Source organism: Physeter macrocephalus, chromosome 15 (genome assembly GCF_002837175.3).
Source record: "Physeter macrocephalus isolate SW-GA chromosome 15, ASM283717v5, whole genome shotgun sequence".
Lineage (NCBI taxonomy): Eukaryota > Metazoa > Chordata > Mammalia > Artiodactyla > Physeteridae > Physeter > Physeter macrocephalus.
Window position 1 is genome coordinate 49,311,504 of NC_041228.1, and position 25,793 is coordinate 49,337,296.

At 33.8% G+C, this 25,793-nt stretch overlaps 1 protein-coding gene across 1 annotated transcript in view; it reads left to right on the forward strand.

Moving 5' to 3' along the window:
* Window positions 1-25,793, forward strand: part of MMP16 (matrix metallopeptidase 16) — a 382,560-nt gene that overhangs the window by 247,215 nt on the left and 109,552 nt on the right. The window contains exons 5-6 of the mRNA XM_024127030.2: window positions 22,067-22,228; window positions 24,176-24,387. Of these exons, the coding sequence (XP_023982798.1) occupies window positions 22,067-22,228; window positions 24,176-24,387 (374 nt within the window). The remainder of the gene's footprint in view (window positions 1-22,066; window positions 22,229-24,175; window positions 24,388-25,793) is intronic.

Genomic DNA, 25,793 nt, shown 5'->3' on the forward strand with positions numbered 1-25,793 from the left:
CTAGAAACAAATGACAATGAAAGCATGATGACCCAAAACCTATGGGATGCAGCAAAAGCATTTCTAAGAGGAAAGTTTATAGCAATACAATCCTTCCTCAAGAAACAAGAAACAGCTCAAGTAAAAATCCTAACTTTACACTTAAAGCAATTAGAGAAAGAAGAAGAAGAAGAACAACAACAACAACAAAACCCAAAGTTAGCAGAAGGAAAGAAATAAAAAAGATCAAACCAGAAATAACTGAAAAAGAAATGAAGGAAACAAAAGCAAAGATCAATAAAACTAAAAGGTAGCTCTTTGTGAAGATACACAAAATTGATAAACCATTAGTCAGACTCATCAAGAAAAAAAGGGAGAAGACTCAAATCAATAGAATTAGAAATAAAAAAGAAGTAACAACTGACACTGCAGAAATATAACAGATCATGAGAGATTACTACAGGCAACTATATGCCAATAAAATGGACAACCTAGAAGAAATGTACAAATTCTTAGAAAAGCACAACCTTCCGAGACTGAACCAAGAAGAAATAGAAAATATAAACAGACCAATCACAAGAAGTGAAATTAAAACTGTGATTAAAAATCTTCCAACATACAAAAGCCCAGGACCCGATGGCTTCACAGACAAATTCTATCAAGCATTTAGAGAAGAGGTAACACCTATCCTCAAACTCCTCCAAAACAGAGCAGAGGGAGGAACACTCCCAGACTCATTCTAAGAGGCCACCATCACCCTAAGACCAAAACCAGACAAAGATGTCACAAACAAAAACAAAACTACAGGCCAATATCACTGATGAACATAGATGAAAAAATCCTCAACAAAATACTAGAAATACAAGAACACATTAAAAGGATCATGCACCATGATCAAGTGAGGTATATCCCAGGAATGTAAAGATTCTTCAATATACGCAAATCAATCCATGTGATAAACCATATTAACAACTGAAGGAGAAAAGCTACATGATCATCTCAACAGATGCAGAAAAAGCTTTCAACAAAATTCAACACTCATTTATAATAAAAACTCTCCAGAAAGTAGACATAGAGGGAACTTACCTCAACATAATAAAGGCAATATATGACAAACCCACAGCCAACATTGTTCTCAATGGTGAAAAATTGAAACCATTTCCCCTAAGATCAGGAACAAGACAAGGCTCTCCACTCTCACCACTATTATTCAACATAGTTTTGGAAGTTTTAGCCACAGCAATCAGAGAAGAAAAAGAAAAAAAAAGCAATCCAAATCAAAAAAGAAGTAAAGCTGTCACTGTCTGCAGATGAGATGATTTATACATAGAGAATCCTAAAGACTCTACCAGAAAACTATTAGAACTAATCAATGAATTTGGTCAAGTAGCAGTGTACAAAATTAATGCACAGAAATCTCTTGCATTCCTATACACTAATGATGAAAATGTGAAAGAGAAATTAAGGAAACACTCCCATTTACCATTGTAACAGAAAGAATAAAATACCTAGGAATAAACCTACTTAAGGAGACAAAAGACCTGTATGCAGAAAACTAATACACTGCTGAAAGAAATTAAAGATGGTACAAAGAGTTGGAGAGATATACCATGTTCTTGGATTGGAAGAATCAACATTGTGTAAATGACTATACTACCCAAAGCAATCTATAGATTCAGTGCACTTCCTATGAAACTACCAATGGCATTTCTCACAGAACTAGAAAAAATTTTTCACAATTTGTATGGAAACACAATAGACCCTGAATAGCCAAAGCAATCTTGAGAAAGAAAAACGGAGCTGGATGAATCAGGCTCCTTGACTTCAGAATATACTACAAACCTCCTGTAATCAAGACAGTATGGTATGGATAAAAAAACAGAAATATAGATCAATGGAACAGGATAGAAAGTCCAGAGATATAGCCACACAAATATGGTCACCTTATTTTTGATAAAGAAGACAAGAATATACAACGGAGAAAAGGCAGCCTCTTCTATAAGTGGTGCTAGGAAAATCGGACAGCTACATGTAAAAGAATGAAATTAGAACACTCCTTAACACTATACACAAAAATAAACTCAAAATGGCTTACAGACCTAAATGTAAGGCCAGACACTATAAAACTCTTAGAGGAAAACATAGGCAGAACACTCTATGACATAAATCACAGCAAGATCCTTTTGACCCACCTCCTAGATAAATAGAAATCAAAACAAAAATAAACAAATAGGACCTAATGAAACTTAAAAGTTTTTGCACAGCAAAGGAAATCATAAACAAGATGAAAAGACAACTCTCAGAATTGAAGAAAATATTTGCAAATGAAGCAAGTGACAAAGGATTAATCTACAATATTTACAAGCAACTCATGCAGCTCAATATCAAAAAAACAAACAACCCAACCCAAAAATGGGCAGAAAACCTAAACAGACATTTGTTCAAAGAAGATATACAGATTGCCAACAAACACATGAAAGGATGCTCAACACCACTAATCATTAGAGAAATGCAAATCAAAACTACAATGAGGTAACACCTCACACTAATCAGAATGGCCATCATCAAAAAATCTACAAACATTAAATGCTGGAGAGGGTGTGGAGAAAAGGGAGCCCTCTTACCCTGTTGTTGGGAATGTAAATTCATACAGCCCCTATGGAGAACAGTATGGAGGTTCCTCAAAAATCTAAAAATAGAATTACCATATGACCCAGCAATTCCATTACTGGGCATATACCCTGAGAAAACCATAATTCATAAAGAGTTATGTACCACAATATTCAATGCAGCATTATTTACAATAGCTAGGACATAGAAGCAAGCTAAGTGTCCATTGACAGATGAATGGATAAAGAAGATGTGGCACATATATACAATGGAATATTAGTCAGGTATAAAAAGAAATGAAATTGAGTTATTTGTAGTGAGGTGGATGGACTTAGAGACTATCATACAGAGTGAAGTAAGTCAGAAAGAGAAAAACAAATGTCATACATTAACACATAGATATGGAATCTAAAAAAAAAAAATGGTTCTGATGAACCTAGGGGCAGTACAGGAATAAAGATGCAGACATAGAGAATGGACTTTAGGACATGAGGAGGGGGAAGGGTAAGCTAGGATAAAGTGAGAGAGTGGTATGGACATATATACACTACCAAATAAAAAATAGATAGCTCATGGGAAGCAGCCACATAGCACAGGGAGATCAGATTGGTGCTTTGTGACCACACAGAGGGGTGGGATAGGGAGGATGGGAGGGAGCTGCAAGAGGGAAGAGATATGGGGATATATTTATATGTATAGTTGATTCACTTTGTTATACAGCAGAAACTAACACACCATTGTAAAACAATTATACTACAATAAAGATGTTTAAAAAAATGTATACATCATAGTAAAACTGTTAAAATCTAAGGAGAAAATCTTAAAACAGTGAGAAGTGGTGAAGAAAGGGGGGAAGAGTCAAATTTACTTAAGAGAGAAACAGTAGCCGTGACATCTGACTTCTCAACATTAATATGAGAGTCAAAGACAATAGGATGACCCCTTTAACATGTTTAAAGAAAATAATGACTGATCTAAAACTCTGATTTCCAGACAAATAAAACCCAAGATAAAGCAGATCTACACTAGAATAAGTCCTAAATGATTTCAGGCAGATGGATATGCACAAGTCTAAGGATAGCCTTAAAGAAGGAAAAGCCTCAATGGAGGGCTTATACTACCAGATATCAAGACTGTTAATAAAGCTAGCATAAAAATCAGAGTGATATATAGCATCAGAAATAAGAAAAATTTATTAGTGAAACAGTTTAAACTCCAGAAATAAATTCATATATAGTCCACTGCTTAATGACAGTCATTATATAGCAATATAGTAGGGAAAAGTGGCCTTTATGATCAATAGTTCTAATCTGACTGGGTATACATATGAATAAAAAAAGGTGAACATTGACAGCTAACCTCACACTATATACTTTAATGTGAAAGGTAAAACCAAGTCGTTTCCAAAATGTAACATAGGAAAATATCTTCATAACTGTGTCCAGAAAATATTGTATGTAAGACACATTAAAAAAGCATTGATCATAAGTTAAACTTCATTATAATTAAGAACATTTGTTCATTTAAGAGAAAACACCATTAACAGAATGAAAAGACAAGATGTTTATTTGGAGTAGATATTTGTAATTCCTATGTTCAGAATATATTGTTAGAATAGAATTCTTCATAGATTTCTTGCATTTCTGTACATCTTACATGAGAGGTAGTAACTACACTTTTTTCTGGGCTATCTTTCCAAACTGTATAGCAGACAACCTTGAAAGATACAGATAGTGCACCACTCTGGAACAAAGAACAGTCATGCTTACTGCCCAGTATAATAAGCATAACTTTCTCTAGAATGAAGAGCAGACATGCTTAGTGCCCATTATAAAAGATTTTGGTACCCTAATCTCAGATTTCTTCCTCTTTAATACATCACACTGAATGGGCCAAAATCACCCCCATAGAACTTGGGGTAACGGGAAACTAATAAAAATGTACTGATGTTCATGATGCTTGATTTACCATGAGTAATAAGATCCTCTGTCTCTGACCCAGGCGTCTTTTGTCTTCTTTCAGCCTGAAATGGTGTCAGGCTAGCTTCTTACTTCTCAAATAGGACAAAATCTCAGATCCTTCACAGCCCTTGATGTACATAAAGAACGTCAACAAATCAAAAATAGGTAAGCTAATATAAAAATAGGCAAAATACATGAAGGAGCAATTCACAAAAAGGAATATGTGAATAAGCATGTGAAAATTGTTCAACATCATTAGTCTTCTGGGAAGTATAAATTAAAAACACAATGATATAGTACTCATCCTGCAGAAGAGCTAATAGAAAGATTGACTCTAGCAATTGTTCATGAGACTGTGAAACAATCAGAGCCCCATACAGTGCTGAAAGTAGTGAAAAATTGCTACTTACATTATGGAAAACTATTTTTCACTATTTGAGCTGAAGATATGTATGCCCAGTGAATGGGCATTTCATTGTATGTGCATGTACATGTATGGTGTGGTGTGTACAAAAAAGACATGTAGTATAATATTCAAAGCAACACTATTTTTAAGAACCTCAATCTGGAACAACTTCAATATTTATCAACAACATGATAGATAATATATGGTATTATGTATTCAACAGAATATATTATAGTATTAAGAATGAACAATGTACAAAACCATGGATGAATCTCACTATATGCTTACCTATAAAAAGCCTTTCACGGAATAGATTTATACAATTTTGTTTATTTAATGTAGAGTTCCAAACTAATCTTTGGTTGTAAGAATCTTATAACAGTTAGTTTGGAGATGTAGTGACCAGGAAGGAAAGGAATCACAAGGGGATGGATTGCTAGTAGCGTTCTATTTCTTTCTTTTTTTTTTTTTTGCGGTACGTGGGCCTCTCACTGTTGTGACCTCTCTCGTTGTGGAGCACAGGCTCTGGACGCGCAGGCTCAGCAGCCATGGCTCATGGGCCTAGCCGCTCCACAGCATGTGGGATCTTCCTCTCCCGGGACATGAACCCATGTCCCCTGCATTAGCAGGCTGACTCTCAACCACTGCACCACCAGGGAAGCCCGAGCGTTCTATTTCTTGATCTAAACATTGATTACATGGATTTTCAATTTGTGAAGATCAATTAAGCTGTACAATTAGGACATGTGCAATTTTGTAATATGTATATTTTACATTAATGTAAAAGTTTACTCCAAAAAACTTAATGTAACTGAACAGAGGAAGACATGGGAACCCACAATATATGGCAGTGATCTCTACTCTACAGCCAACATTCTAGAGTGCATATCTCTACTGCTTTATTTCTCCTTCACTTTTCCAATTTAAATCCACCTTCAATATCTCAGAAATCATTATCACTTCTTAGTTGCCAAATCCATTAACTTTTTAGCTCATTCTTCTCTTGGTAACTACTTGTACTTAATCTATGTTCTCATAAAACTTTCAGATCTTTTAAACTTCCTACTAGGCTACTTACTCTATGTTCTTCTATTTGAACTACTATAAGTTACTCTTCCTCATGATTTCCTTCTCTCCTACCCTCTAAATATTAACCATGGATTTTATTTTGTTTTAGTGTTTTTTCTTTCTACACCCTTTGTCTTTATCTTTATTCACTACCATGGATTAAACTACCTATATAATAAAGACTTGGAGAAGCACAATATTAAGTCACGTTTCCTTCTGAACTCCAAATCCAAATTTCACTGTCCCATAGGAATCTCAAATGAATATATTTAAAAGTTATCTTATTATATCCTGAGATCTGCTGCAGTTTTTTATATTCTATACCTTTGTTAATGTATCAGCACCCATCTAGTCATCTAAAGCAGAAACTTGGTGTCATCCTGAATTTTTTTTGTCTGTGTTTTTTTGTTTATTTGCCCTTTATGTCAACTACTCTCCACATTAACTTGGTCACATTGATTCTGTTATTTAAACTCTGTTAGGCCATATTACCCTTGCCATCCATGCCACTGCTGCCTGTGTCAGATTTTCATTGTTTCTCCTATATGTATTTTGATTAGAACACCACTGGTTGCCCAAACTCCAGTTTCAAACCCCAAGACTAAGTCCTACAACAAAATTATAATGGAACTGTTCATTTTCTCATCTGAGATTTCAATAGCCTATACATACTTTTATTTTAGCACCTGAAACACTCACAAAACTTCCTTGTACTTGTTTAAACATCCATCTAAGAATCATAGACTGAGACTGGGACTTTCTCTTATTGGTCTCTGAATCCACTATGCTGGCAATGTTTTAGATGTTAAGCATATGGTCATTGAATGAATTTATGTCTCTGTGATTTTAGCTGTTTGTATTTTTCTGTTTATTTATCAGTCTCCCCTATCAGGCTAAACTAGTTGAGAGTAAGGTCTGTGTGCTTGATCTGACCCTCAATAACTGTTTGCTTAATGAATAAATGCATGTAATGGAATTAAGTTTGGCTAAAATAAACTTTGATTAGGCACTTGTAAGGTACTAAAAGATAAATAAAAAAGCTTTACAATTGTTGAAAGGAAGGTAATGCATAAAGAATCAGTGGAATAATTGTGAGATAAGTAGTGAATTTATTATGGAAAAATCATAGGTAGTTATATTGTTATCTTTTTATGATGGAAAACCTTGTTGGGGAAAATTCTATTCATATAATTTTCCAGAAATGAACAGATTGATATTTCAGGACAAGTCATCACATAAGCCTACATGTATCAGTGGCATCAGATCCAGGTGTTTAATAGGGTGGGCAGAAAAATAGACTAGCAGGTGACATATATAGCCAAGCAATTTGGTAGAAATTAATAAAAGCTGCAAATAATAAAGTGTGGGTACAAAGTACAATTGTATTAAATAAGTTATTAGGGGAACAACAATATTGTATCTAGGAATGGTAATCCCTACTAATTAATTGGGATGTGTTGAGAAGATACTTAAGAAACTAGAAGAAATATGTGGACTTAAACTATTTAGATTTTCAAAAATCTGACAATGATCTATAGCAAAGACCATAAAACAGGTGACTGCTAACAAATTAAGATAGTAGATGGACCCACTTTATTTCCTGAAAAGGAAATTGTCTTAGAAACAGAAAATGAGATGTGTGGAAAACACAGGTACTTCTCTGGGTAAAAATAAAGTTTTTGGGGAAGATCTGTTCTAGATGCATAATTTAGAGAAATGTGAATAGCTTTAAGTGTGAAGTTTGAATATTGAATATTCAAATATAAAAGAATAAAAACCAAAGCTCTTTATTTGTGTTAGTGTGAAGAAAGGTGCTTTTATGAATCTAGGTGCTATGTGTCTTTAATAGCTTAGTGGCCAAAGGAGACTGGAGTTTTGAAAGCAATTGCATATGGTTAGCATTTTTTTTAGAATTGGTAACATATTGTTGGAAATTTCTAATTAGCTGAGTAAGAAGCATATGTTATAAAATAATTTAAAATTATATATTTTTATCTACATTTTCCACAGGTGTTTTACATTTCTATTTGGTAGTGTCTTGCTTTTTCAAGCCTTTGATCCTAAAAGAGGCTCTGATTTATCTTTCCTTTTTTTTTGCTTTCCATTTTCTATGTAAGAGACAACTGTGCTTAATGATCTGCATGGTGATGATGAATTACAATCCACTTCTCTCCCTTTATTTTTTACATAGTTGACCTGAAGATATCACAAGATGGAGGCCAGAGGATACAAAATGACAAAAAGTGAATATAATTAACATGATAGATGATGATATGATGGTTATCATGATAGGAACTATGATGATTAGAGTAAAACATACTGAAATTTTTATATTGACTTTTGTAATGATATTTGTCACATTGTTAATGCAAGTTACAAGTGTTGCATTTAATTCTGCATTGTATTTTCAGCTCTAATTTTGTTTGTCCAAAAATTTGGCTACCAAAACTTGAGTTACTAATCTGAAAATATATCTACATAGTCTCCTTGACAAAGATACAAAGGGAAGACTCTAGATTACTCATTATTATAACATGTGGAGATGGAACTACCTTAGCAGAATTAAATGGAAAGTGTATTCTTCATTAATCAACAAATATCATAACTCATTCAGTAAAGTTCATTTTAGCCTCCACAGGTTCCTTTTAATCACTTATTCCCTGTTCTCCAGCCAGTGTGGAAGAACAGTGACTGAGGAGGCTCATGCAAACTCCCAGTATGCAGCTAAAGATGAAGAAGCTCCTATATTTCTGCAAAATTCTTGGGAGAGCAGTTCTGAGCACAAACATTTCATATCAGAATCCAGCAAGTTGGATCTGTTCTATAATCTTTCTGTATCTGTTTGAGTCATGTTGAAAAGTAGCAGATTTTGAAGTTTGTAATTTTTGCCTAAAACCAATTTATAAAAGTTAACAGCAGGTTAATTTGATAAGATTCTTATTTCCTCTAAGCTAAAGCAACATGAATTACTAAAACATTGTGTGGAATAAAATTCATCATAATATAGATTATTTACCATTGATACTGTAGAAAATAAAGAAGGCAAAGTATTGACAGGGAGAAAATTGCTGACCTTGAAGACAAATCGACCTGAATTTGAATCATGATTCTGCCAATTACCAGTAATATTCCTTGTTACTAATTTAACAATACTAGCTATGCAGTTTCCTCATAAGGAAAACATAGATGGAAGAATCTCCCTTGCATAATTATTATAATGAATGCAAATACCTAGTACAATGTCTGAAACCTAGAAATTACTCCAAAATGGTAGCATTCTCTATTATTATTAATGTTGGAGGACCCAGACTCCAAGTGGCTGCAAATGATTCACTTTTTGGTAATTGTACTCTTGTGTAATACCCTCCCTCTGTTCATATATGTGAGCTGGACAATGTGACTCACATTTAATGAATAGAATATGGAAGAAATTATGGTAAATCACTTCCAAGATTATGTTGTAAATGACTGCAGGTTCCATCTCAGACAGTCCTTCTGTCTCTCTCTTATAGTCACTGTGGAGTAAGTCAGACAACATATCACGGGGATATTTAAGCAACATATGGAAAGCCCATGTGATGAGAACAGCATGTCTATCCAAGAGCTAACAGAAGTCATGGCCTACAGAACTGCCCCTAGTCATGACTTTTGACAGCCCAGCCAACAGCTTTCCTTTTACAACCATCATGAGAGATTTTGAGCCAGAACAACCCAGTTAAACAACTCTCAGTTTCCTGAGCCACAGGGTTTGTGATATAATAAATGACTTTTGTTTTAAACTGCTCATTTGTTATATAGCAATGAATAACTAAAACAATATTATCATTATTGAAGTGATTTACAAAGAGTGACTGAAAAATCATATTTTAAGAATTTTTCCCAAGACTTTTCAAGTATTAAAACTTACACAAAAAATCTTTAATTTTCTACTTTTTTTTTTACTAAGGATATATTAATAATTTAGTGGAATATACAAAATCTGCTTCTACACAGCTAAACATAGCTTTTGGTAAATATTACTTTGTTGTTAGGATAACTAATGAAACAGCATTAGTGATGGAATAAATAGAATAATTAATATACAGTTCAATTCTCATTTTTAAACATTGACTGCCTAAGGTGGTGTGATCACAATAAAGCAGATACTAAAACTTTAAACAATGAGAAAAGAGGAGTAAATGATTTATAGGATTTATACATAGGGTATTAGCGTGAAGAAACCAAGAGAGGGAAAAATTAATATAGTTTATCGGGGGACTCAAAAGTTAAGCTATGTATTGATGAACAGTGGCAGATGGACTGGGTAAGAAAGGTTGAACCAGATTATGGGGGTTAGTTTATAAAGGGTTATTTGAACTGTAGTTACTGAGACACCATTTTAGGATTTTGAGCAATGGAGTAATGTGATGATAGTGATGTTTTATCAACACACCCCTTCATACAGCACAGGATGGTAGGTGTCCTCTAGTGGAGTATAGTTAAATTCCTCAGAGATTTTGTATCTCTTATGGATGGCATCTTTTACTGACACACGGAAACTAACAGTTCATGAGCAAACATTAAAGGAAATGATATTCCTTTTGGTGTCAGCATTGCTTCTCTTCTTTTTCATTTGTGTCATAAGATTACATAAATGTCTTTTGTGTTGGTTTAGATGATGAGGTTTATTCAAGGCAGGTTTTGTGTGTGTGCGTTTGTGATAATAAATCAATTGAAAGTCATATTCAGCACAGGGAGAAGACTTTGGGTTCAAACAGAACCAAGTACAAACTTGCCTGTGCCACTTAACCAGCTTTTAAGTTATTTACTCCAAATCTTCCTTTCTTCAGCTGTGATTTGAGGGTAATTATACCTACCTGAAGGGGTTGTTGTAAGGATTAACATTCTGGACCATTGTGGGTACTCTGTGGATATAAATTTTCATTCCCTTTTAGTAAATGAGGAAACTACTTTCCAGTTAATTAGGCCTTTTGCAATTAAAAGGTAATTAGAAGCAAAAGAAATCTCAAAATCAGGAGTTTGCATGCCTTGCCTTTTTTTAAGTCAATATTTGTAATACATTTGTAAGTCTTCCTGTCTGCTGAAGAAATTTCCAAGACTACACTGAACTTATTTTATGAATTTATTTTCATAGGGTCTGTAAAATCATGAAACATAGGTGCTGTATTCATTGCCTTACTTACAAAACATACAGACACACACACACACATTTGTCAAGACATTTTGGTTATGGTTTCCTTCTAACTCGTGTATCCTAGAAAGAAAATATTTTTTAGAACATTTGAAATACATAAGCACATTGCCAATAGAACATTCTGCCAATTCCTAAGCTAAAACCCCAGGCTTTCAAATATTTGTTTGCTAAATAAAATTGAGACAAGCTATTCTGCTACACCTCTGCTGAAGTAATTAAAATATGAGAGCTTTTTCTACACAATATGTTGACTAAATCACAGCCAGATGAAAAACATTTCTATTATTAAAAAAGAAATGTCTTTTTTATTTTTGCTTTCATTTTCATCTTCTATTTTGGTTTCATCACTTTAAAAGCAAACTTGAAGAAATTAGATAAGGAAGACATTTAGGTGACATCACATCCTTTTTCAAGATTCAGAAACATTTTTCAAAACTTTCTATGAACACCAAGCCAAGCATGAATCTTCTGATTTTATTCATATGTGCCATATAAATGTATATATTTAAATTCACTACTTTACTAAAATATTTTTGAAGAAGTGGTTCACTTAATCCTCACTATTGTTGACTATACAAATAAGTATCAAATTTGTGATTCTGCATTTAAATTTTTTCTTCACATATGAATGATAATTAATTGCTCAAATAAAATTATACATTTATCTTATCACTCTTAGAACACAAATATGAATTCAGATCACTGTTCTAAAATGAGCATTGAAGGAAGTCAAACACATTTGCCTTTCACCATTGGTATCAATAGCTATAAATAGTTATAAATAAATAAATATATATGTATATAATAGGAAGCTTGCTGTAAAAATACATGATTATGTTAAGGTGTTAAGCTTACCATTGTTTTTATATTTTTCACGTTTGGTTGGCTTTTACTAAAAAAAAAAAAAGGCAGGCTAGGGAGTGTAAAAAGGAAGATTGCTTTAGAGAAAAACAAAAAAGAAACACCTCCTTTAAAAAATTAATATTAAAGAAAATACCACCTTGTTGAGCCAAAATAGGTTCTTCTGGGAAAATGCTTCTGTTAGGGAAAAAAGGAAAAACATCAGGAGTTCTGAATGAATCATTAATATATTATGGCTTCTTTACTATAGTCATGGTAGTTTGATTTATTTATTATTGTTTTATAAAAACAAATTTGTTTATAATTTGTTAATAAATCTCTATACAAATACTTGGGTATAGAGAATTGTTTTTGTTTGTTTGCTTTTCTTTTTTTCCCCCTGAAAACAGAAACTATGTATACCTAAACAATCAGGTTCATAACATCACCAAAAATGAATTATCAGGTGGCAGTGACCTAGGAAAAGCAAAATTCAGAAAACAACTAAAATTTTACCCTCCCAGCTTTTAAATTCTCTAATTCTTTAATATGTTCCATCTTCAGAAAACATGCAGTTGTACTTGAATATACGTCAGTCGTTTCTGCCCATGTAAACAATATCCAGTGCAAAGAAACACATTGAATGGGTTTACTCTGAGGGCCATATATACCCACTCTAGTGACTCAGTGCACGACTAAATCTATTCAGGTCTTTCTGTAATATCCTTTCACTTGCTTTCCTGTTAATTCCTCCTTGCTACATCCCTCACATTGCAGTTTATATGCTCTTTCTGTGAAGGACTGTGTTATAGACCTCAAAAGCTGGTAATTTTAACCTTACTGTTCTATAATTTTCATTTTTCTTTAGGAGGTAAAAATGAACCAGCTAAATACCTGAGTTTATCCAGGTGCCCAAATAAGCCCCACCTCCATCCTAACTCCTTAGGCTTCTTCCTTCCCCATCCTAAAATTACTTTCCCAACATTTTCCTAAGGATACTGTACATACTCATGATTGGCTTAATAAGTGTTAGGGGAGGTTCTCCAAAGTAAAATAAAAAAAACATTTCTGGTGTCCAAACATGTAGGCTGAAAAAGCAGGAATTTTATGAACAAAAAGTATTAATTATTTTGCAAATTATTCTCATATGAAACTATGAATTGGATTCCAGCATTATGAACATTTTGATAGATAGGCTGATAGGAACAGAGGCATGCTGCATGCACAGACTGACCTTGAGCTTGCAGCTGTGTATGCTATTTACAGAGGGCTTGCTTTTTCTAATTCTGCATCTTTGCATCATAGTAAGCCCAATGCTTTTACTCAAAAAGACCCAACCTATCTCCTTGTTGTGACCCAGCCCTGTTTATTAGAAGTAGCATATCAATGCTGTTACGGCAAACCTTTCAAGCACTTCTGCTGTAGGATAAGCTTACATCAGTGAAGAAACGGATATAGTCAAACACATGTAGAAATCACAATCTGGATATGCTGGTGCAAGCAAGTTAATGAAACTTTTTACAGTTTTGTTTTACCATTTCTTGCTAATTATTCATTATCCAGTTGAGCTCAAAAATTACAGCACAGAGTCAATTTTAGACGTTATGTGAAAATAATGTGAAATATTTATAAAAGGATCTTAAATTGATAACTTTTAAGATCATAACCATTTAGTATACTAAATGGTAAAGTTTGAAAATTAAAATAAAAATCTAGTCATGGCCACTAAGCCTGCACGTCCAGAGCCTGTGCTCCACAATGGGAGAGGCCACAACAGTGAGAGGCCCGTGTACGGCCAAAAAAAAAAAAAAAAAAAAAAAAAAAAAACTAGGTACAATTTTTTATGTGGATTTTAGTGTTTAAGGGGTTATGATCAACTTTAACTTTATAAAGGGAAATAGCATAACTCAAAAAATTATTTCTATCACTCAATTATTTTCCTTTCTAGTTTTCTGTTCCCTTCATCACTGCCTTAGTTTAGGTCCTCATCACCTAATAATCCTGGCTATTAAAGCAGTCTTCTAACTGCTGCCTTTGCCTTCAGTCATTTCCCACTGCAATCATACCTGCACACTGATGCCAAATTACCCTACAGCAATATCATTTTTATATTAATTTTTCATGGCATTTGTTGCCTCGTACATAATGATCTAACTCTTAAACCTAACATTCAGAACTCTTCAAAACTTGATTTTAGCATACTTTCCAACATTGTCACTCATATATTTTTGTATCAAGACCATGTTTAACCAGTTAGTGCACTAGTTTTGGTAAAGTCAAAACTGATATTTAAATTCCAGTTCTGATACTTAACAGATTCCTGACCCTGGGTAATCCAATGTACTGAAGTTTCAATTTCTTGTCATGTAAAAATGGGAACCTTTAACTCAAACCTTTGTAAAGTCTACTAATAATAGGAATAGGAGTAATAATAATAATAGCAGCAGCAGCAGCAGCAACAGCAGCAGTAGTAGTAATAGCAGTAGTCAGAATAGGAGTAATAATAGTAGTAGTAGCATAGTAGTAGCTGTTAACTACCAGTCTTTAAGCAGTAACCTATGTTTAGGTACTTCACAGAATATTTTATATACATTACATTATTGAATCCACCAACAGCCCTATAAGTAGGTTATTTTAGACCTACTTTACAATAAAGAAACTGAATCACAGAGAGATTTATAATTGACTAATCTTTTACAGACAATACCTGAGTAAGGGTTTTAAATCTGGTCTGTCTTAAAGGACTTAAGTGGAGTAAACTAACTTCAAAATCACATGCAATGTTGTGCTAATGCCTTCATTTTTCTTGGGAGAAATTCCATAGTTTCTCAGATTCTCTGAGGAGCTTGTGAGCCCCCAAAAGCTCAGAATCATTGAGCTAAACTCTCAGTTCCTTAATCAAGAACAATGGACTTGGGAGATTTATCTTTTGAGACTCTGGTGCTTCATATTGTCTGCCACGCGGTAGAAAAATCAATTGCATGTTAGGATAAATTGTTTATCAATGTCTATAAATAGTTCCTTGCACATAGTGGATAATTAGTAATTATTCAAAAATATATGTCACATAATTGCTGCTTATCTGGAAAATTGTAGCACTTAATGCCAGGATTGTTATACTAGGCACACTTAGAATTATGACTGAATAAATAGTACTTACAGTTCACATACAGTAAAAAGGCATATAATTAAAATCAGTTGCTGAAAAGTGGATTTGCATGTATTATACAATTACTTTTGTTTAAGTAGTCACTAAAATTGACCTCTTTTGCACTGGCTACAGAGAGAGGAATGTAAACCTCCAGAATCATCTTGACCATTAAATTGAGCTGTCCAGGGGGAAAGTATAGCGCATATAAACCACACATGAATAAATGACATGGGACATAAATGAGAATGTTCTTAGACTCCTAACTAGGCTCAATAAGAGAGGGGAAAAAACACTCTTGTTAATATCATGGTGCAGTTACCCACATCCAATCTTGATTTATTTTTTTAGAAGGACTATATTGAATGTCGTGAATACATGTCTAATTTACTAAAAAAAACCAGACTTCATTTCCAAACTATAGCCTAAATGAATAAAACATTTACCTTGGCCTTGATTATCCAACTATTTTCCTAGGGTTCCAATTTACCTGGGTAAAATAGACTGAAGTTATTTTAATTATATTGATTTACTCTAAAGTCCTTACTAAATTTAAAGCTATAAATGTTTGGTGGTAGCATATCTTTGAAAATACATTTACTGATTTTTGGAAGACCTATTAGATGGCTATTCGTTTGCCTTATATTTTAATGGCCTGGTGTTGAATTATGCCTTATTATTGTAGACTAGTGGCATGCTCCAAACCTAACTGCATCCAAACAGGCAAACTCTGTAACAATCCCAGAAACCCTCCTCAATTGCTGAAGAAATGTTTTGAAATATAATTTGAAAATGGAAGTCCTTGTGCTGAACCTTTATCCTAATTGTAGCAGTACTATTTCCTTTTCTTTTGAAAATATTTTCTTCATTACAAGGCTTTAAGACTTGAAAATTAGAAGCAATGAAAATGATTAAGACTTTTTGAGCAGCCAGAATTGTACTGAGGAAGTATGTTTTAAAATATTAAGTTCAGCATTTATTTAGTGGAGAAAAAAAATAGAAACTATTGTTACAGATTTTTAGAAAGAGCTCTTATGCAGCAGCTGTGCAGCAGCTGTGAGCTTCAAACAGGTGGCTTGATAGGGTGGCCCTTGTCTCCTGGATGCAAACTCTGAAGCCTTGAGCAGATGTTTAGGGCTGAGGACAAAGTAGAGAAATCCACTTCCTCAGCATACATTTTTTTGGTTGTGGGCCTAGACTATAACGGGGCTTAAATCAGTTCTGCTGGTTACTAGGTAACTTTGGCCAAATCACACAACCTATGAAAGTCTTCATTTCCTGATCTGTAAAATGGTGATAATAACAAAATTTAACTAATATGGTAAGACATAGTACATGTGAATATTAACTGATATTCTTCATGTTGCTTTTATAACACTTTATAAGAACTTTTTGTTTCCTTTAATTCTAGTCTTGGGACATCATTAACAGTACTATATACAACAAAATCCTTTAAAAGTTTGAGCATATGTGAAAGAAAATTAGATTTGTCATTAAACAAAACTCAATAAAATTTATCTGACACACATGTAAATGCTATTCAAAATTGTAACTTTATTGCATTATATTAGCTCATATATGGTAAGCAACTAATAAATTATTGTAATAATAAGCTTTTTTCATAGTTAAGCTATGACTCAATTGAGAGGAAGCATCTAGAGGAGGAGCCAAGGAATCATTCTGAAGCTTGAGGCCCTAGGGGATCAGGTGAAGTGTTGAGGATAGGAAGAAGGCAAGAGAAGGGCACTAGACCCTTGAGCAACTGGAGGCTTGATGAAAGGGTAGAAGTGGAAATAAGAGACTTAAGAAAATCTTACCCAAGATCAACTTCTATCCCCTTCTATCTTGCAGAACACAGCAGTGATCTAACTCTTGTGTGGAGCTGGGCAGCCAGGATGTGGTTTAGAGACCAACTCTCCTTTGTATGGAGAGCTTGACTGAGCAAGTGAAAGGGAGTGAGAAAGTATGGGTCATGAAATTTCAATGAAAAATTCAGTGACATAATTCTGGTTCATAATAAATGCTCAATACATAGTATTTTATTCTTGTTCTTTTTTCACATGTTTACAAGACTTTTCTGACTCTCCAGCAGGGACCACAGGTTTTAGTATTCACCAAGAAAGAGACCCTTTCTTCAATGAAGTGCAAAGAGAATAGAAATAAGGGTGCAACCAAGGTATAAGGTTTTACACATTTGAAAGAACATGTGAGAGGAAAATAGCTGATATTTTTATCTTTGGAAGTTTTTAGTCACAGACTTTCCCTCAGACTTAGAATTTTTGGCAAACATTTCAGTTTATGTAGAGATAATTGGACTGGACAATATTTAATACAATTTTTTATCTCAGGATTATTGTACAAATACTCAGATGCTTCAGAGTAGCTTCTTTTTCTACTCAGTTCTTTTTTTTTTTCAGCTTTTCTTTCCTATTTCCTAATCCTAACCAAATGGTGAGGAATTAGAGTGCTAAAATGTCACATATTACTTATCCGTTGCTGCATAAAAAAATCACCCCAAAACTTAGCAACTTAAAACAACAAATCTCACACAGTTCTGAGGGTCAAGAATCCAGGAGCAGCTTAGCTGGGTGGTTTTGACTCAAGGTACATCAAGAATGTGCAGTGAAATTATTGGCTGGGGCTGCAATTATTTGAAAGGGCTGGAGAATCTACTTCTAAGCTCACTCATACAGCTGTTGGCAGGAGACCTCAGTTTTCCACAAGTGTCTCTCCCCTCTATATAGGGCTATTTATACAACATGGGAACTGGACTCTCCAGAGTGAGTAATGAGAGAGAGAGAGAGAAATAACCAAGAAGGAAGTCATGATGTATATTATGACCTAACTTTGGAAATCAGGTACCTTCACTTCTTCTGTATTCTGCTCTAGTAAGCAGATACAATGAAATACCAGGAGGTGGGAATTATTTGAGCCATCTTGGATGCTGACTCCCATATATTTCTTTAACTTCTCAACTAGCAAAACCAATGTGTGGATAGTGTGAGAGGACAGAGGTTTAAGAGGCCTATCCTATTTAGGCCCATCCTATTTAGAAGGCACTGAGGTAACTACCACTAATCAAAGATTTTATGATGATTTCTGAATTTTATCTCTAGACATGTATTTAAGTATTTTAAATTTACATATTTAAGTATTTAAAATTATGAATTTTCTCAAATTTGTTCTCAATCATTTAACCTACAGTAAAAATTAAGAGTTTCTATGAATCAGAAACTGTCAGGGCAATTATGATATGTGTTACAATCAAGTTATGTACAAAAAGCCAAGGATACACAGAGACAGAGGAACTAAATTTACCTGGGGAGTTGGAGAAGGATTCACAGAAGAGGTGTTTCTGAGTTTTGTTTTAAAAGATTAATAAGATTTTGTAAGACTGACAAAGAGGTAAACAAGAAGATAAACATTAGAAAAACAAATGCAGAGTTTCAACAAGTTTCAGAAGATAACATACAGAATGATACTATATTTATAAATCTATAATTTATTTAAGCACACATATTTGATTAAATATAAGTAAGGGATTGAGAAATTCAAACTCAGGTTAGTGATTGCCTCTGGAGGGACAGGGACAGCCAAAAGTAAGTGAGAAACCAGAGATAGATTCAATGGTGCTAGTGTTTGAATAGGTTTATAGGATTATAGATGTCAGAATTATGTATAACAATTTTTACATATGAAATATTGTATAGTCATTTTTGATATTCAGTGCATGTTGTCAGCAGAGGGAACAAAAGGCATGGAGGGGTGAATGAGCTTAGAATAAAATATAAAGACATAATTATGACAAGGAAATTATAAATAATGCATTATATTTCATAATATACAGTTCAGTGTCCTGAAATTATATTGGAGTATACAAAGGAAAGAAGATTAGAGATTCAATTGAAAGCGACAAACTCAAAACTCAGAATCTTGCAAAAGAAGCAAGTACTATTTCTGTATTAAGAACCAGGAAGCTGATTTCTCCTTTATTGCCTGCATGAGGATAAGATCAAGGCATATTACAATTAAGAATCTTGAATCATGTGAATTAATGATGTTACCGGAGCAGTCATTATTTTCACCATTAGGAAAGAGGTCTGGTGGATTTTAATTGTCTAAAACTCATCATGTGCCAACAACTTTAGTTCCAAGTGGAATTTAAATCACAGGGTGGTACTTCATTTAACAACTTACGCTTTTAATCTATTGTGAAGCTGCAAGTATGGTTTAATTATATTATTGCCAATCATCTGAAGAATGGTAATTACTTGGAGCTTTTGGCCAGCATGTCTGATTAAAAGTGCTATGGCAAACTCAATAGGTCATAGGTTCATGTCCTGAGCCTATTAATTTTCTTCTAAAGCCTTACTTTATTCCTTAGACAAGGAATCACTCCACCCTTGGAAAAGATGCTTAGAAAAACTTGATTGATCTGAATTGAACATGAAATGTAATGACTTTTGCTGTTATCATTTTGATTTACTTTTTATTTTTTTTCATTTCTCTTACTAGCCAAAAAAAAAAAAAAAGTGACTAAAGCACTATTTTCCTGTGAGAGATTTGAAATGCTTGTTTATTCAACAAGGTCCAAAATGTTGATGGATAATTAAGAGCGATATTTATCTGACCAAGAGTGAGAATGAGTTCCTACATGTTTATCTACGAACAAAGTTCAGGATACTTTTTTCCCAGGGAAGGGGACGTGATACACAGGAGGAAGTTATGAAGATTGGATTCTTTTCTTTTCCTTTTGAGAATAAAGACAAGGCATAATACCTGTAAGGCCACATTGGGACTTTCTGACAAAGAAGTTGTATCTGTTTTGATAAAAGAAGTCCAGGAGAGTCTAGAGGTATTTTCCAAACCAACGCTATGGTCTTGCTGAGCTTAGTTGTCACCATAGCTTCCTGAGAACCTTGAATGCCAACCCTTGAGCCTTCTGCTCTTGGTTCCACTGCCTTGTTTTTCGTTGGTCCTTTGGCTGCTTGATGGATCATTGTTTTGTCATTACGTCTGTTTTTGATAAAAAATTTATTTCACTTTTAGCCCACTGATAGCATATTCCAGCCAAACTTTACATGTATTTTCTGGGTGTAGGTATGCCCAGAAGCTGAGCATACATATGTGCTACCACTTTGCACCTTATTTGCAGTTGCAGTGTCTCATCTATATCAAATTTGTATCTTAACAAAGATGTCTCTGATATGAAATCACAGAGGTGTTCATTCCAGAGTTGGTGTTAGATGTCTGACATATAAAAATGCCTGTGACTCATCTTCTCCCTACCTTCCTCTCACCTGTGAGTATCCTATGAGACACAACCTGAAGTCTTTTCCCTATTTTACATACTCACAAATACTCTCACAGCTCCTACATCTCTTTTTAAATGACTCCCTCCTTCCTTCTGTTTTTTATCTCTGCCTGTGACTAGCACATACTCACTAGATGATCCCCGATAGCATGTTTCATTGTTGTTTTTTTTTTTTTTGACTCAAAGTGGCATCTTAAAAAAAATCCTGCTCTCCAGTATCTCTGAACTCCTGTGCTTTTTTATTCTCCACTGTCTGACGTTGTGAAATTCCACTCTCTGTCCTTACTTCCTCCAATCATTATAATACCCCCTCTAAAAAAAAACTTGTTCTGCATTTCCCAACAATGCAGAATGTGGAAGTATCTTGTAGGCAGTAGAAAAATAACAAAAATTTAAGCAAAGACAGTAACCGGAAGTTGTCCTTTCTCCCACTATACATTTTTCCCCATATGAACCCTATAATTTCACTCCCTGTTTTGTCCTTAAGTCATGTTCTTTAATTCCTTTAAATGCATTCTTAAGGTAATAATAATCTCTTATATTTGATATCTTGGGATCATGGGTTTTAATTTTAGGCCCTTTCTTCTGTTCGTATCTGTCACCACAGAAGAATAACAGCCCCAACTCATTGATGCTCATGTGGTTCGAATAAATTTTTGGAATTAACAAATATTCATGGAGGACTAGCTCTTTTCCTCAGGAGCTGAGTTATGATGACCCAGGAGTGGACAACATGTAGAGGCCGTTAGCAGGGATTTGACTGAACAAAGTCAGACAAAGTATCTCTGAGAGTTTGCACTAAATAGATGCACTGTGCATGTTTACTACTAATGGAAGAGATTTTTTTTTTTCAGTGAGAAACAGACCCTCTAAGATAAATATGTTTGGTTCAGATTATGTATGAATTGTTTAGAATTTGTATTTACAGAGCTAAGACTAGGTTCCTAGTTTTTATGACTGCTAGCCTATGACTTTTATTTTACATTATTATAGGCTACTAAGAAAGAGAAGCCTTAGTCTACAAGTTATAATAACCTAAGTTCTTGTCACAGCTCTGTAGATACAAAGATTTGCTATTCTTGACAAGATTTGCCACTTCTATGCCATAATTTACTCATCTGTGTAAAAGTAGGGATTGTAACTACTCTATATTTTTTGCTGAATTGTTAGAATTATGTTCACTATGAAGGTTACATAAGTGAGATATAGTATATTACATGCTTTCTAATTAGAAGAATATTTCAACAGCAGTAGTAGCAATTTCTGATGCTAACGTTCTTTCTTCAACTTTTATTCTTTATTCTTCTCTTTCAGTTTCTAAATTTCTGTGACTTCACTATCATCACCTGCCCACCACCAACCCCCCTTTTTAAAATCACATATTGGATTTTGCCCATAGGTAATCCAATGATAAAATCACACTGATAGTTGAAATAAAAAGTTCCTCTTATTTTTCTTGGGTAAAATTTTGATAACACCAATTGTCCTTGTCAATTTTATACTTGGATATTAGTTATAATAGTGTCTTTTCTTCTCATTTGCACAGGAAATGACTTATTTCTTGTAGCAGTTCATGAACTGGGACATGCTCTGGGACTGGAGCATTCCAATGACCCTACTGCCATCATGGCTCCATTTTACCAGTACATGGAAACTGACAACTTCAAACTACCTAATGATGATTTGCAGGGAATCCAGAAAATATATGGTAGGTTACCACTGATTCTATTTGGTTAACCCTATAGTGAAGTGCAGAATTTCTGCTCTGTTTTCTTTGTTGAGATAGATGCTCTAAATATATTAGAGAGATAAATGCTGAAAAAAAAAATCTGGTGTATTGATAAAAGTCTTCTATCAATCAAGTTTGGTTGGCCACAATCTCAAATATCTTAATATGCAGATAATGGGAAAGTCTAGGCACTGATAAACTTTTCTTACTGAGTTTAATTGAAACCTGAAATTATAGTAAAGGTCAGATAAGCTTTAGTATTTAAAATTTGGGTAAAAATGTAATAAATGAATATAACCAATAAAAACAATGAGTCATAGAAGACTTTCATATAAGATACTGAGACTCTGGTAAAAGCTGACAGATTGATTCTTAGTTTATGATATTTGATGGTAGATAGATGCTAGACAAATCACTTTGGAAAATGCTGAAAATACTCTTGTGTGATGGGTGTAACAAAATGAACTCAAAAACATGTAATTATTGACTAAGAGGTAAAAGGTAACAAATGGCTAAGTTTACTAACACATAATTCACAATAAATTTCTAGGAGAGTAAAATAATTTTAACTTATGGGGTTCAGTCAATGAATGCAAGGTAGGACAAAAAGAAGAAAGACTATTACACATATTTACTATAATCCTAACTCCCTCAATAGGACCATTGACCTTTATAAAGACATTTATTTCACACAAAATTGTTAAGGACTTGACATTTATTATTTACATATAGAGAATATGCTTTACTAAATTAATGAAGTGAAGCTTTCGTTTTACAATACAAAAACAAATGTGTGCTGTCTGTAATATTCAGTATTCAGAAAATGTCATTTGCATTTTTAAATATCATAGTTTAAGTTCACTAATCTGTTTTGCATTCATGAGTTTTTCAAGTTCAATGTCTCAGTGGTGACCATTCTCTCAAGGTTAAAATAAGTTTTGGAAAAAAAAGGTCAACTTTTGTGCTGCTCTTTATTTGGGGAATACTGAGAAAAGAGAAATGTCCGGGACTCAAAACTAAATAGCTCATATGTTGAATGAGCTAGCCAATGCCTATGTGTGTGTCATCAGAAATTCTGCCAAAGTAGTTAACTGAAAGGAGGCTCTTTCTCATAACCTCATGAATTAGTAGTCTAGACTGAAGGTCTGCAAAAGAGTATTCTTTCCATATTTAAATAATAAGTGTGAACAGCTCTGTATATCTTTTTAAAAACATAAATCCCTTGAGGAATGATGCTTTACATCTCTACCAAATTACATCTATAACCTTTGGCTTGATTTAGAAACCTCTTTTTAGAAATACTTCTCTAATTAATATTTTACTAGTGGTGTTTTAATCAATAGGTGTTTTAGATTCAGTATTCAAATGAAACACTCTTGTAGCAATTTGTCAAAACATTTCATTAGAAGAAAATAATGAAAGTCAGGAAAAGTTGATAAAATACAGTTAGATACATAGGGATAGAATAAACTTTGATTTGTTAATGAACTATTAACAATATTAGAAATATTTGCATAGAATCGTCTATCAAAAACTAGGATTAACTTTGGTGGAGCTTACATGCATGGTTCCAGTATTCATTTTAATTTATTTATGATTAATACACCACCTACTTCCAAAAAAAGATTTGAAAGCAGACTTTCCAATAAGGGCTGTGGTGAAGCTATTTTAAAAATCATTAAAAATTAACGAAGAAGGCCTAGTTACTTGGATCCAGAATTCAGCACAATAAAGACAGTTTCCGATAGACCTGGCAATGGTTTGTTGGGTAAGATGGTTTGTTTTTTCAGGAAGTATACAATCTTAAAGACCTCTTAGCTTGCTTAGTCTGAACCCTCCACTGATGAGTGATTGTCTTCTGTAGCATATTTTCCAGCACTATTCCACTTTTAAGTGAGCCAAGTGCTGTCCTCATATTTTCAAAAGGTCCACCTGACAAGATTCCTCCACCAACAAGACCTCTACCGACAGTGCCCCCACACCGCTCTAATCCTCCAGCTGACCCAAGGAAGAATGACCGGCCCAAACCTCCCCGGCCTCCCACTGGCAGACCTTCCTATCCTGGAGCCAAACCCAACATCTGTGATGGGAACTTTAACACTCTAGCTATTCTTCGCCGTGAGATGTTTGTTTTCAAGGTAGGAAGCTGTGATTTTTTTCTTTTTTTTAATGGTAGATCAAGTGTCTACAGTGTCGCTTTAGAAAACAAGTTCTCATTCATTCTAACACCACCTTCCCAGACCTCTCACAGTTAGAAGTTTCAAAAAAATTATCTTAAAATAAAACGCACAAATGGGCTTAAATGTCTAGGAGAAAATTGTTGTAACATTCTATTTGGGGAATGCATTTATGTCAGCAAAAGCTAAAATGCCTAGAAATGTGAGGCTAAAAAGTGCTGCATGTTATGAACAGATAAAAAAACATAATTTAAATCATGAATAGGAACTAATAGGGATGATTTGCTTGGGAGCTTAGCCACTTCCAGGCGTACTGCAGCTACTCTATCTTTGGTTTGCACATCTTTATGAGATCCTTATAATTTCACTAGACAGTTAAAGCATTGTTTTTTAAGAGGAGTATTGATCATTTTGTTCAGGGTCTACTGGTAGCCATTTACGTTAAATCTCCTCTATGAGACCATCACATTGATTTTACATATACATGTTGTTTTCTTTAGGCATGCGTTTATAGCTGTCTAATTTACATTGTGTTTTAAAAGGTTACAAGCTAAAACTAATTTTACATTTTGCTAAATGTGCTTTTCAGTGACGTTGAGTTCTCCAGGAATAACACTAAAAAACAGTGTACCAAAATAAATTATATAATACTAAAAAGTGAATGTAATGTAATGTAATACTGAAAAATATTTTCCCCTCAATGTTTGTAAACCAGTCTTAAAGATTAATGAAAACTGTAAGATTTATGTTGGTATTAGGGCACTAAAATAGCTACATTTTACCAATACCATCCATTTAAAAATAAAATAAAGTGCTCTCTTTTTCAATAGACATGAATCAATAAATATTGAAATATTGCCCTACTTATCCTATCTACCAGAGGCCATACTTTGAAAATATAGATATTATATAATGTTTAATAGGCAACATACTTCATTTCCTATATTGGAAATTAAGATTTGGATTTAATATAATATGCACAAGAGCATCATACTTTCCAGGAAAAAAATCAATGCTTTTCTTCAAACACATGAATAGATTTTTGAATTTTATAAATGCTCTGCAATGCTTAGTTAGATATCTCCCCTTTAATTTAAGTAGATTAATAAGTTTAGATTCAAGGAGTAAAGAATAAAAGCTTACTATATATATGTGTATATCTATATATACATATATATAGATATACACATATACTCATTGTGGCTAAGCCCACGGCAACTAGTTGAAATGAACACAAAATGCATTAATTTGTTTATTCTACAAGACACCAAACGACAACTGAAATATTTTTTTTTCACTGTTTTGGCTGAATTTCCACATCCAAGCTTTATACCTTGACATGCTGATATCACCAAAGTGGTGTCAAC